The 13,116-nt window shown below is 40.8% G+C and overlaps 1 protein-coding gene across 1 annotated transcript in view; it reads right to left on the reverse strand.

Moving 5' to 3' along the window:
• Positions 1-1,022: 1,022 nt before the first annotated feature.
• The window catches only part of AMN (amnion associated transmembrane protein), a gene marked incomplete at both ends in the record, with an annotated part of 118,480 nt that continues 106,386 nt past the window's right edge, over positions 1,023-13,116 (reverse strand). The window contains 2 exons of the mRNA XM_081940522.1: positions 1,023-1,133; positions 6,432-6,552. Coding sequence (XP_081796648.1) covers positions 1,023-1,133; positions 6,432-6,552 — 232 coding nt within the window. The remainder of the gene's footprint in view (positions 1,134-6,431; positions 6,553-13,116) is intronic.

Genomic DNA, 13,116 nt, shown 5'->3' on the forward strand with positions numbered 1-13,116 from the left:
GGCACTACTGACAATTCACTCCTGTGCGAGCCCCCTGTACGTGCGCTTGATGTATGCTGCACGCTCATACACAGTGCAATAAAAATTGTTCTGCGCATGCGCAGAAGTGAAAAACAAGATGGCGGCGCCTATGGCGGCGCCCAGAGAACTGGTTTGGGGGCGTGCCAAACCTGGGTCGTTGCCGGTTCCAGTGACCCAGACCAACAAACCACTACCGGTTCGGTCAAACCAGTCCAAACCAGTAGGAACCCACCACTGGGCATGCCTTCAAGCCCCATTATCCCCTATGCTGCCCTCGGTTTAACCATTCCATTTGGTTTAAGAAGATATTTTTATACTATTGTGCTCAGAATGTGATGAGCTTCCTTGAACAGCAAAAGCTCTCCATTTTTTTTCTTGTGGCCAGCAGACACTAACAGCATTAACACCTTAAACCAGGGGTGTCCAAACTTGGCAACTTTAAGACTTGTGGACTTCAATTCCCAGAATTCCCCAGCCAGCTATGAAGTCCACAAGTCTTAAAGTCCACAAGTCTTAAAGTTCCCAAGTTTGGACACTCCTGCCTTAAACCCAGCAAAGGTCTGATTGCTTCACTTGCAGAGGATTCCTTAAATGAGACAAAGGTCATAAAGTTTGACTGGATTGCAATTTCTCCATGGAAGAACTGGCAATGAGTATACAATGTGCTATAACTCTGTTTAATTATGCCAGGGGTTTCTTGTAGAAATCTGATGAATATTTCTTTAAAACATGCCTTCCCCCAATTTTTCAGAGTCATTGGAAAACATTGCTTGAAAAGGGTTGCAATGTCACAGGAATGGAGGACACCAAATGAGGGAACACAACTATAAGTGATTAGAAATAAATTTCCTTATGATGAGCTCCATCCATTAGTTTATTACCCACAATTTAATTCAGGCCACATCACACTGATCTTGATATAATGCACACAACTGCACAAATGAAATCTGTATCTAAGAATAATCAGTGATTGAGTCCTTTGACTGCTTGCAATGCATTACTTAAACATCAAGTTCTATTTCATCATATAAAGGGTTAATGTAATAAAGTCTACTATTTCTGTTTGCCATCTCCTCTTGAGTTTCCCCCACCGAATGTCTGTTGGCTAAAGCCTAGAAGAAAAAAGAGAAAATCCACATGTTAATGCAATTCCTTTAAAACTAATTTGGGAACCTAAATGCTTTGAACAGAAAAGAGCTCTTGTAAGTTATGATGAATTCATGCTATCAGTCCAGTATTTATAGTTGACAAAGTAAAGATAGTCCTTGACTTAGAACAAGCCACTTAGTGGCCATCTGAACTTACAAAGGATGCTTAAAATGTTACTTATGACCTGGTTTCAAAGTTCTGACATCACACATCCCTGCAGTTACTACATTTTGGGAGCTCAGCAACCAGCCTCAATTTGTGGTTGCATGCAGAGCCCGTGGTCATGTGACTGCAATTTACAATTTTTCCAGAAACCAACATTTACTTCTGGTTTCTAATTAAAATCGCCCCATAGTGAACAGATAGTTCACTTAATAACCACCATGTTTACTTAACGACTATTGCATTCGCTTAACCCTGCTATATTCCCTTAATCATCACTGTGCTCCTTAATGACTACTGTGGAAAAGGTCATAAAATCAGGTCTGGTCATATCAATTATGACCATTATGACTTACAGATGACTGCCAGTCTCAGTTATGGTCATAATTCAAGGACTACCTGTAACACTTAGGTTGTTCATTTGCTGTGCACATAATGTCATTTTATGTGCTGTGCACATAATGTCATTTCTGCATTCAGAAAACTTGAACTTTATATTTAAACACATTTTATAAATGTATCATATAGAGGCAAAGTTGCTTGGGTGACATAAAATCTTTCTTTTTACAGAAGTGTACTCTAGGTAATAAATAGCCAAATAATACTTTTAAAGGTGGGAGGTTTTTTGTTTGGTTTGGAGGTTTGAACAAGATTACAATGGGGTGATGAGTAACTTCCCCCCACCCTATGCACTCAATTCTCACTTATTAGCTAATTGTAAGGGACTACTACTTAGGCCATCAAGTCTAACTACCTAGTCAGTGCAGGAATCCAGTTGTAAGAATTCTAATAAGATGGTTGTTTTGCCTTGTTCAAACACATTAGTGACATGGAACCTACCACTATATGGACAATTTGTTCCATTGACAGACTTATTTGATATCAATCAAAATCTGCCTTCCTATAATATCAACCATTATTTAATATCTTGCACTCTGAGAGTAATTCTTCACCTACTTCTATGTTACATTTTTTCATTTGTATTTGAAGAGTTCTAGCATATCAACCCCATCTTTTAAAGCCTAACACTGTCCTTAAATCTTTGCAGACAACTTAGTTTATAGTTTTGTGATCTCTCTTCTTTGCACTTGTGTGAGTTTGTCTGAATTCTTAAGATGTACTGCCCAGAATTATGGAATTATTATTTATTGTGATATTGATACAACTTAGCCTTTTCCCAGCTACATCACGCTACTGACTCACATTTAAATTATATTTCCATTTTCTACGGTATTAACTAACCTGCCCAATCTTGTGTCATTTGCAAATTTGTAAAGTATTTCCTCCACATAGAGGGCATTAATATATAACATGCAGAGCTCAGAACCAAATTTTGTGGCAGTCCATTTAAGATCTCCTTTCTAGTTTAATGTTGATAAATATTCTTTGACCCAGTTTTGACCCAAGTACGTGTTTATATAATTATTATGCCATCCACCCCACACTTAACTAACTTGCTAATTGGAATGTCATGGTTGTCCTTTGTCAAATGCTTTGTTGAATTCAAGATATATTATGCTCACAGCATTTCACAATCTACCAAGGAAGTTACTGATCAAAGCATGAGATAAGATCAGTTTCGGAAGACTTGTTCTGGAAAATACATACAGTAACCTGACATCTAGTATTTAGCACCTTGTTTCAAGTTGCTTACAACTCAATCTTTATATATTGTAGAACTGACAAACTGGATAATGGATCCTTATTTTTCCTTTTTTTTTTGAAGAGTCAACCTTCATCATTTCCCAAGTTTTCTCTCAAATAATATATAAAGGATTGGTAAATCACTTGCATGATTTTTCAGTACCCTAATATGCAGTTTATCTGACATTGAATATTTAAACTTATTCAAAGTAACATATTCATTGAACATGATTTTTTTCTATCTTAAGTTTTTCTATCAAACTTAAGTTTCCATCTTGCCATTTCATCCTGCTCTTCAGAATTGCTTGTTGGAACACATATCATTTTTTTCAGAAAAGACTAAGTCAAAAGGTAAATTGGGTAGTTCTATTTTTTATTTATTATTCATTAATGTTTTGCAACTTCATGGCATTTTGATCTGGCTTTTATTTCAAACACATCTGAAGAAGTCCCTTTTTGTTGTTCTTAGCATTCTTGTCCAAGCTAAACTTATAGCTTGGGACACAGGAAGAGGGACCACACCAGTGCTAGTAGCAAGTGGGGGTTTGCTCTCTGTACCGGACATGCCACTAGTATATAAAATGAGAGCAAACCTCACTCCCTACTACCACTGATGATGTTACCTAGTTTGGTAGTGAAATGTCTGCAAGTAAACAACCAAGCTCAGAGAGGACCAAGGATCAGTTCAACCCTGAGCTACAAATATTCTCTTTTATTATTAAAATCAACTTTCTTAAAATAAAATAAAAATGCACTTAATCATCTTCAGCTTTAGTTTTTCCTTACAATCAAGAACTCCACTACGATATGGTTTCTTTCCCTTTAGATTACTGCTATTTCAGCCTCCAGACTATGGTAGCATCATTGGCTTAATGAAAGTGGAGACATTTGGTCCTATTCTAAGGGATTAATGAAAGGGAAGTGATCACTTGCAAAAGCATATATTCAAACACTTCTATTTTATGGCATGCATCTTCATGGGAGAGCTACAGTATTTATTCTTCAGGTTGAAACCAAGATTATAAACCTAAATGTTCTAATTTACTCTTAAATAATAATGCAATCTATATCTCATAAACTCAAATGTTAACTTTTATTATTGTTTAGTATCTGAATAACATCAACAGGTTTTAGATCAACATCAGCAGGCTTGTTATCAGATTTATGACATAAAACAGTTGTACAAAGAGGGTTCCCCCCCCCTATTTCTTATTTCACATCTTTGATGGATAGACAGCATTAGGGGTTAAATATACTAAAATTCGATATTTCTGGAAGCAATTATGTTCATTAGAAAGCGATGAGATTTAATGTTTACTTTTTTTTAAAAAAAAGGGTTTACCATTTTTCCCATGCCAAATTGAGTTTAGGGGAAATCCAACTTAGAAAATTGGGGAAAACATGGTAATATGAAAATATTCTGTAAAATATAAATATTGTCTATTAGATATAGCCCAATGGCAATATTTATGGTTACATTTGCTAACAAGATTGTTTGGACCAGCAAACACTTTTTCAGTTTTGGAGATACTTGAGATAATAGAACAATTTGTTAAAACCCACTATTAATTTTTATAGTTCGTTATCAATAAATCAATTTGATATACAGATGTTAAGATATGAGTAGAATAAAGAATCAAAGATTCCTAATCTGTCTACTCATCTAGACAATGGAAGAGTATATTAACTTCTATAGCAAGACTGTCAGTTAGAACAGTTAGAACAATTAATCTGTGGAACAGCTTGCCTCCAGAAGTTGTGAATGCCCCAACACTGGAAGTCTTTAAGAAGATGTTGGATAGCCATTTGTCTGAAATGGTACAGAGTTTCCTGCCTAGGCAGGTGGTTGGACTAGAAGACCTCCAAGGTCCCTTTCAAGTCTGCTATTGTATTGTATTGTCAATTGAACTCAATTATGATTTATACAACAAAAATATTTATAAATTGTTGGACTCTTTCCCACTTGTATAGAAAAGGACTGTCAAAACAGCATTTTCTTGAAGATTAAATAAGGATAATGTTTTTTTAAAAAAAAATACATTTTTTATGATACTTACTATACTCACCAAGTTTTGGGGGAAAGTAGTGGACTTTATAGATACAATTGTCAAAGAAAAGCTAAACTACTCAGAGGATAATATCCTCTTGAACTACATACCTACTAAATGGAACAAACCACATAAATAGATTCTCTTTCCCCTTACTATGCCAAAAGAGCAGTGGTGGGTTGCAGGCAGTATGCTCTGGTACACGCATACCGGAGCCAGCCCAGAGCACTGGATACCGTTCTGGTACGGTACTCCAGAGGGCCCGCCCGCCCACCCACTCGAGCTCCTTACTGGAGTTTAAAGGTTTTTGGGCTTCCGTGCAGGCACATGGCGCATACAGCACCTGTGCAATGCTCTGTGGAGCAGCTGGAGCATCACGGAGCGTCGTGGAGGCGCTTGAACGTATGCACGCATTGTGCGTGTATGCGCACATGCTGTGTGCGTCTATGAGGACGCTGCCGGCCCCGTTCCAACTGTACCGATTGGAACAGAATATGCAACCCACCACTGCAAAAGAGTATTGGGGCATTAGATAGATAAATGTATGGCTCCTTTCACTCAGTGAATTGAAGACCTATTGCACTTATAATCTATGAGCGAATTGCCTATAGATGTGGATTTTTATGCACAGATATAATGAAATATGGGAGTCATTTATATAGAATGTACAGTAGGTTAAAAATAGCTCTATAATTGTATCAGAAATGTATATGTCTTGACCAATATTTGTATTTGTCAAGTATATAGAACTGTAACTGTTTATCATTATAAGTATCAATATCATTTTTGTTGTATTTTCCACTTTTGTTATAGTACTTTCTATGTGTTTTAATAATGTATGTTTGTATCAATATTATTTTTGTATTCTGCTTTTTTTTCTTTCCTTTTTTATTAATTAAATAGGAACAATAATGATTAACTTCGGAGGCTTTTTGTCTTAAATGATAATTTAAAAATATTTTAAAATTACAATTCTGGGAGGGAGTTGGGCCCAGGAACAACTAGGCAATTTTGACACCCTATTCCAAGAAGAGATTTCATATTAGATGCCCTTATCCCATTCCTACAAATACATCTCTGAGGCTTTTGTTACTTTGAAATGCCACGTTTATCAAGGTATATGGGATGGATTGGTGTAGATCGATTGGGAATGTATTCCAGTCTTTGCACTTGTATACTGCATATGTTTTATCTCCTACTGATTTCAGTGCAAGACGGAAACTGTCAGAGTAAAATAAAATTGGAAAAAATGTTGATCACCCACATTTAGCTTTGTCAATGCAAATACAGCAGGATAATGCAGGTGGAGTGGGGTGTTTTTCATTTTTTAGCTCTGGAAGTCCCTGTCACATTGTTGGAGGTGCATTGTTCATACATACATAAATATATAGAAAATTGAGCCCTTACACTTGGGTTACATGGTGTGTCAAAGATGGGATTATCAAACCCTTCTACAATTGTTCCACCAAAATCTTCTTGATCCCTTTTTTGTTTCCACAAAGCAGAAAGATTCAGAGAGGAAAGAAATCTGTGAAAATAGAAATGACAGAACATTAACAAAGACAATTCTATTTGATTTCTGAAGAAGCGTCACTGAAGTCCACTGAATTTAGTAAATTATCGGAACTTAAAATCTGTGTACCATCAGTGAAAACTGGCCAGAAAGAGAAACCCCCCTAATATCAGCAATCTTTGTAGCAGATGTGTGAGCTAACATAATAATATACAAGAAAAGTAAAATAAACTCCCAATGTATATTTTGGTATTTTCAGGGCATTTATGCTGCACAAGAATTAATGTCACTATGATCTAAATTTACTTCAGAGCTGCAATTTAGGCTGGATTAATAAGAACATATATTCAACAATTTAAAGATACTGTGTGATTTCTCAAACACACCCATTTAGGGGAAAGGAAAAGACTAGTAATACGTTTCCAAGAACCAATGAAATTGACATGTGAGAGACATAGCTGATTTGATAGTATATGGTCTTCCTTATGACCTAACTTTTTGTAAAATAGCCTCTCTTTGATTTGAGGGAAATGGCATGTTTTGGGTAGCTGCCATGAAATAATGTCACCTAACAAGATCCCGTAAGTGTGTCTTTTTTTGTCACACACAGCACGTCTTTTGGAACAGATCAAGTTGGCTTTCAAAACCTGTTTTTTTCCTCCGGTCACTTGGCTAGGCTATTGGAGGAGCCCATCTGGGAAACGATTTTGGAATGAGAACATGCTGTGATATGGCCTTGGTTGTGTTGAATGGCAGTGTGTTTCTATGATGTTTGTGCTGTTTGGTTATTTTGTTTTGTGTTTATAATTCTAAGTTAGCCATTCAATTTCCTTCGAGTGGCCATATATACATTGCCTAAACTAACAAACAAATTTATTTAGCCTGCCGTCTCCAATGGTGTGGAATATGCAGGCCTATCAGTATCAATTTCTAGATAAATTTTGGAATTGGAACTGAATAGTTCCATATTGTTCTTTACTCAAGGCTGTCCTAATTGGGCTGTCTCTGAGGTAACAATGATAATGGCTGTCTATAAAGCAGTCAATGGACACATTGCAGATTTATTTATTTATTTATTTATGCATTTATACATATAGTTTTAGCAATAAATCATACAAGTAGAGAAACAGAAGAAGTGACAAAGCTTGGAGCAAGATTAAGCAGAGCATATTTTCAACCTTGATGCAAGAAGCAATTTAATACCCCAGAAGGAACTCATGTACAGTATCTACCTTTTACCCAGCACAAATACTTCTATTATATCCTTGCACCCTTACTCAGAAGGGAATATATAGATGCTTTGTCCTCAACGCTATTGACCAGAAGATTCTATATCTCCTATCCAGAATACATGCATATATAAATGAGTCCTATCTATCATTCTTGGATGACAGAGTTAATCATTCATCTAATCACAAATTATCAGCCCTGATCTCAACAGGCAATTGGGTGTTCCTTATTAAATAACCAGGATCATAAAGCAAGAAAGTGAGAAGACAATATAGATATAATATATGTAACTCCTAGTGTGAATAAGCCTTTTTTTAAAATCTCAGGTATTTGAATGTTGCTTTTTTGTTTACTTTGGTCTGTGACTAAATTATTTCCTCCTCCTCCTCCTCCTCCTCCTCCTCCTCCTCCTCCTCCTCCTCCTCCTCCTCCTCCTCCTCCTCCTCCTCCTCCTCCTCCTCTTCACCATCACCATCAAATATGTCAGTCATTAAACACCTGAGCAAATGAAGATTCACAAGGGCCACACAAAATAGTCCACCAGTGTGGCAGTGTAATTAAGGAGGTTGTCTCTTTGATTGTTAACCTCCTCACCTCTGGAGGGGAGGGAGAGAGCCTGGGTAGAAATCCTCAGAAAATCGTGTTTGATGGTGATATAAGAAGCTGAACTCCTTTTATTCCCTACAGCTCCATAAAATCGGTGTTATTCCTTTTAAGATGACCTCAGTCACCCTGCAAGGTGCATAATAAATTTGATCCCATCTTTAAACTCTCATTATAGGTTTGTGTGGCTGTTCAGGAAGCTGCTCCTGGCTGTCTCTGCATTCAGAAAACGAGCTTTCTCTGCATATTCCAAATCCTCTTGTGATGGATTAGCACAGCCCTCATATTTATAACAGGCACCGCATGAAACAGATGTAATCAAAATCATCTGTTTGTAATGGTTCCATTTCAAATGGGATTCTGAAATTTAGCTCTCAGAAGAGCTGCTCTCTTGAAATTCCTATACATATATCTACTCCTCATGTCTTCCTGGGCTATTTCTTCTTAATATATGAAGGAAGAAGCAAGTGACTTTTTGACATGTCCTTCTGGTAGCAGAGGGAGCTACAAATCATGCCCATGCATATTTGCAGAATTTAATTTTTTTGTTCTGAGCCGCGGAAAGTATTCCAACGAGGCTCATCTCCAGAGTCGTAATATTGCTTATGGGCATTCGGATTATTTGCTCAAAGACTTCCTCTTTAGGAAGGCATTTTTCCCCAGGAGCGGTTTGACTTGAAGATGTTATCTGTTTTCCCTGCCCGCTCTTGTTAGTTATTCTTTTCAGTGTTTTAGTGGCCTTTGTTTTTAGACGATCGCTAAAATCATTTGGTCCATGTTATTTTAATTTTGTACCGATATAAATGCTGTTGGCCATCTTGAGTGCTGTATATGTATTAGACAGGCAGGAGACACATTTTCATATTATTAAGCAAAACAAAGTATTAGACCACGCTGCCTTTTTTAAATGCATCTGTTATTATATTTTCGTGCAGTTTGGTCTTGGCAGTCTCAGGGTTTTTAAAAAAAGCACCATGATCGCTCCCCCACCCATTTCCACCCTTCATGGAGGCTATTGTTGTTTTTCTCAGTGTGGCTGCCAATTGGGGGATGGGGATGAAAAGGAACATCTCTGTTGCCTAGGCAACCAGACCAATGCTCCCTTGGATCTCCAAATGTGTACCCCCATGAAAATAATGGTGTGCCAAGCCATGGAGTTTCAGTGCAGATGTTATTACTTTTCACGTTATACCTAGAAGTGAGATGTGCTAGCTCTTATTCCATGACTAGTTACACTGTGGATTTTTCTTATAGGTTTTTATTTTGTCCTGGAATGAGCTAGGAAGCCAGACGTTTGGTAGACTGCTGGGAAGAAGGATCTTGTTTCCAAAGGATGGCAAGGTGTCAGAGCTTACAGTATTTATACATGGAACATTGCTCCTGAGTAACTGTTAGATCGGGGCAACGAGAGAACAGACTACGGACACGGAGTGACTTATCAGCTCTTTATTAATAGTAGTAGTGATCCAGCTTGCTCTGTGGTCGGAGGGTTCCCCTTTTATAGGGATCGGGTACGCCCCTCGACCAATCAGAACGATACCTGTTTCCCGCTGTAGCAGCAGACCAGAGAGGAGACTTGCCTCGATATATGCTAATATCTAACACCCCTCCCCTCCTAGACGGAACGTTGCGGTAGGTAACATAGTCTTTTAGGTATGTTGGGGGTTGCCTTACTCGGGAGGAGCGTCGTAGTTCTGGTTGGTCAGAAATGGTTGCAGGATCGGATGCTTTTCCTGTTCCACGTTCTGAAGGTTTCGTGCCCTCGTAGCTGGGGCGTTCCGGAGCCTCCTCGGTTTCGTTGTCTGGGGTTTGCTCTGCTTCGTGCTTGCTTTCTTGTTCCGAGCTGGGTTCGCAGGTGTCGTAGTTTTCTATGATGGGGCTCTCGCGTGGCTGACTTTCTGTAGGCAGGAAAATCTCGTCTTCATTTCGAAGGTCTGAGTGTGCTAGGCGACCACGAAGTTGATCGATGTGCCTTTTCCAGTTCCGCCCATCTTCCAGCTCCAGCAGATACGATCGTGGACCCGTGATGCCAATGATCTTTGCCGGCATCCACAATGTTCCCCCTGCATAGTTGTGGGCGTATACTGAATCCCCTATGCTAAAAGACCGAATTTTGCTTGTGGAGTCTGGGGGAGCTGTGGCAGAGTAATTTGGGTGAAGACGGTCCAGGTGAGACCGTAAACGGCGGCCCATGAGTAGTTCAGCGGGGCTCCTACCCGTCGTTGCGCTAGGGGTAATATGCTGAATTAAGAGGTAATGGTCAATGCGTGTTTGCCAATCACCTGGACCCATCCTAGTGAGGGCCTCTTTTGCGAATCGCACCATTCTCTCCGCCTGTCCATTTGATGCCGGATGGAATGGCGCGATGAGGGCGTGCCGAATTCCCTGACCTGCTAGATATGTCTCAAATTGCATGGCCGTGAACTGGGGCCCGTTATCGGAGACCAGGAGGTCGGGCAGGCCATGGGTGGCGAAAAGTCGCCGTAGAACCTTAATGACTGCCTCTGCCGTGGTTGAAGTCATTAGGACTACTTCTAGCCATTTTGAGTATGCATCCACAACTATAAGGAAAGTCTGACCTTGGAATGGCCCTGCGAAGTCGATGTGTATTCACGACCAGGGTGCTTTAGGTTTCTCCCATTCTGTGGCGGGCGCTTCCGGGGGTGCTGGTCTCGATTCCTGGCATGGGTCGCAAGTGGCCACCCACTCCTCTATCTCTTTGTCCATGTTTGGCCACCAAACGTAACTTCTTGCTAACGCCTTCATCCTAACAATCCCCGGATGACCCACATGTAAAGCATCTAATACATTCCTACGTAAAGCATACGGAATAACAACTCGATCCCCCCACAATAAGCAACCTTGTAACACTGAGAGTTCGTCCCGTTTTGACCAAAACACTTTGAATTCCGGGCCCACGTTTCCCTTCGGCCACCCCCTCCAAACCCAAGTTTGAACTTGCTTTATTAAATTGTCTTTAGAGGAGAACCTTGCAACGTCGTATGAAGAAACCGGTCCAGAGTCCAAACAGTCAATGAGCAATACCGGTACTTCTGGAGTGGGGTCTGGCAGAATGTCAGGTAATGGGCAACGGCTGAGTGCGTCTGCGTGTCCGAGAGTGGAGCCCGGTCGATGAATCAATTTGTATGAGTACGCAGCCAGGAAAACAGTCCACCTGGTCATGCGTGGAGAAAGGGAGACTGGAGTAGGGCGGTTTCCCGCCAAAAGTCCCAACAGCGGTTTGTGATCCGTAATCAGTTCAAAATCGCGGCCGTAGAGGTATTCGTGGAAACGTTTTACTCCAGCTACAGCAGCTAGTGCTTCCCTGTCCATTTGGCTGTAATTCCTTTCGGCCGATGAAAGAGTCCTGGAGTAGAAGGCGATGGGTGCTTCTTTTCCGTCGGGCATCCTGTGGCTGAGGACTGCTCCAACTCCGAAGGGTGATGCGTCGCAGGTCAATACCAGCGGTAGGGTCTGGCTGTATTGGACAAGCAGTGAGTCAGTGGTGAGCAGGCGCTTTACTCCGGCGAAAGCTGCAGCTTCGGATCGTCCCCATTTCCATGGTGCGTTCCTATGGAGTAGACGGTGTAGTGGCTCAGCAATGGTCGCCTTCTGCCTCAGAAAAACGCTGTAGAAGTTAAGTAGTCCGAGGAAGGCCTGCAACTCGGTCTGGTTTCGTGGTATGGGGGCGTCCTGGATCGCCTTAATTTTCCTTGAAGTGGGGTGTATTCCCTGACCATCGATTCTATAACCCAGGAATTCTACGCTAGGCATGTTAATTTGGCATTTTTCCTTTTTGAGGCGGAGACCCTTTTCTCTGATTCTGGCCAAAACAGTTCTGACTCTTTTATTTAATTGCTCCTCGTTTGCAGCGGACACCAAGATGTCGTCAAAATAGGGGACGACTCCCGGTATCCCTTGCAAAAGTTGTTCCATGACGCTCTGGAACAATCCTGGGGCAATACTCACACCGAATTGTAGCCGGTTGCATTTGAATGCTCCTCTATGCCTCACTATAGTTTGGGCCTCCGCTGTGGCGCTATCAACTGGCAGTTGCTGGTAAGCTTGTGCCATGTCTAATTTAGCAAATACCTTTCCTGGCCCCAACGAGTGCAATAAGTGCTGTACTACAGGCACAGGATATGCGCTCTGTTGTAGCGCGACATTAATTGTGAATTTATAGTCCGCGCAGATGCGGACTGACCCGTCTGGTTTGACTGGGGTCACGATGGGTGTTTCCCAGCGCGCGTGATCCACCGGCTCCAGGATTCCTTGCTCCACTAACTTATCTATTTCCTTATCTATTTTTGGGCGGAGTGCAAAAGGCACTCGTTTCGGTTTAAGTCGGATTGGCGCCACTTTGGGGTCTAAATTGAATGATATCGGTTTACCCACATACTTACCAAGACCGGGGCTGAACACATCCTCGAACTCCTTAAAAATCTGTTCAGCGCTGCTGTTTTCCACGGCGTTGATTCCGGTGACTTCTAACCCCAGGGCTTCAAACCAATCAAGCCCCAGAAGGTTCTGTAATGGCACGCTGGCGATGGTCACGGGCAGCTGGGCTACGATGTCCTTGAAACAGATCTGGAATGTGCCTTGGCCCACGATGGGGACTTGGTTCCCCTGGTAGTCTCGCAGCAGGACGTCTGGAGCGCGTAGTTGGCTCTTTCTGAGGCTAGGGATAGCCTGTTTCATGGATGCCCATGAAATGATCGTCAGGGTTGATCCTGTGTCAACTTCTAG

This window comes from Natrix helvetica, assembly GCF_964273705.1.
Source record: "Natrix helvetica genome assembly, chromosome: 1".
In the NCBI taxonomy this organism is placed as follows: domain Eukaryota; kingdom Metazoa; phylum Chordata; class Lepidosauria; order Squamata; family Natricidae; genus Natrix; species Natrix helvetica.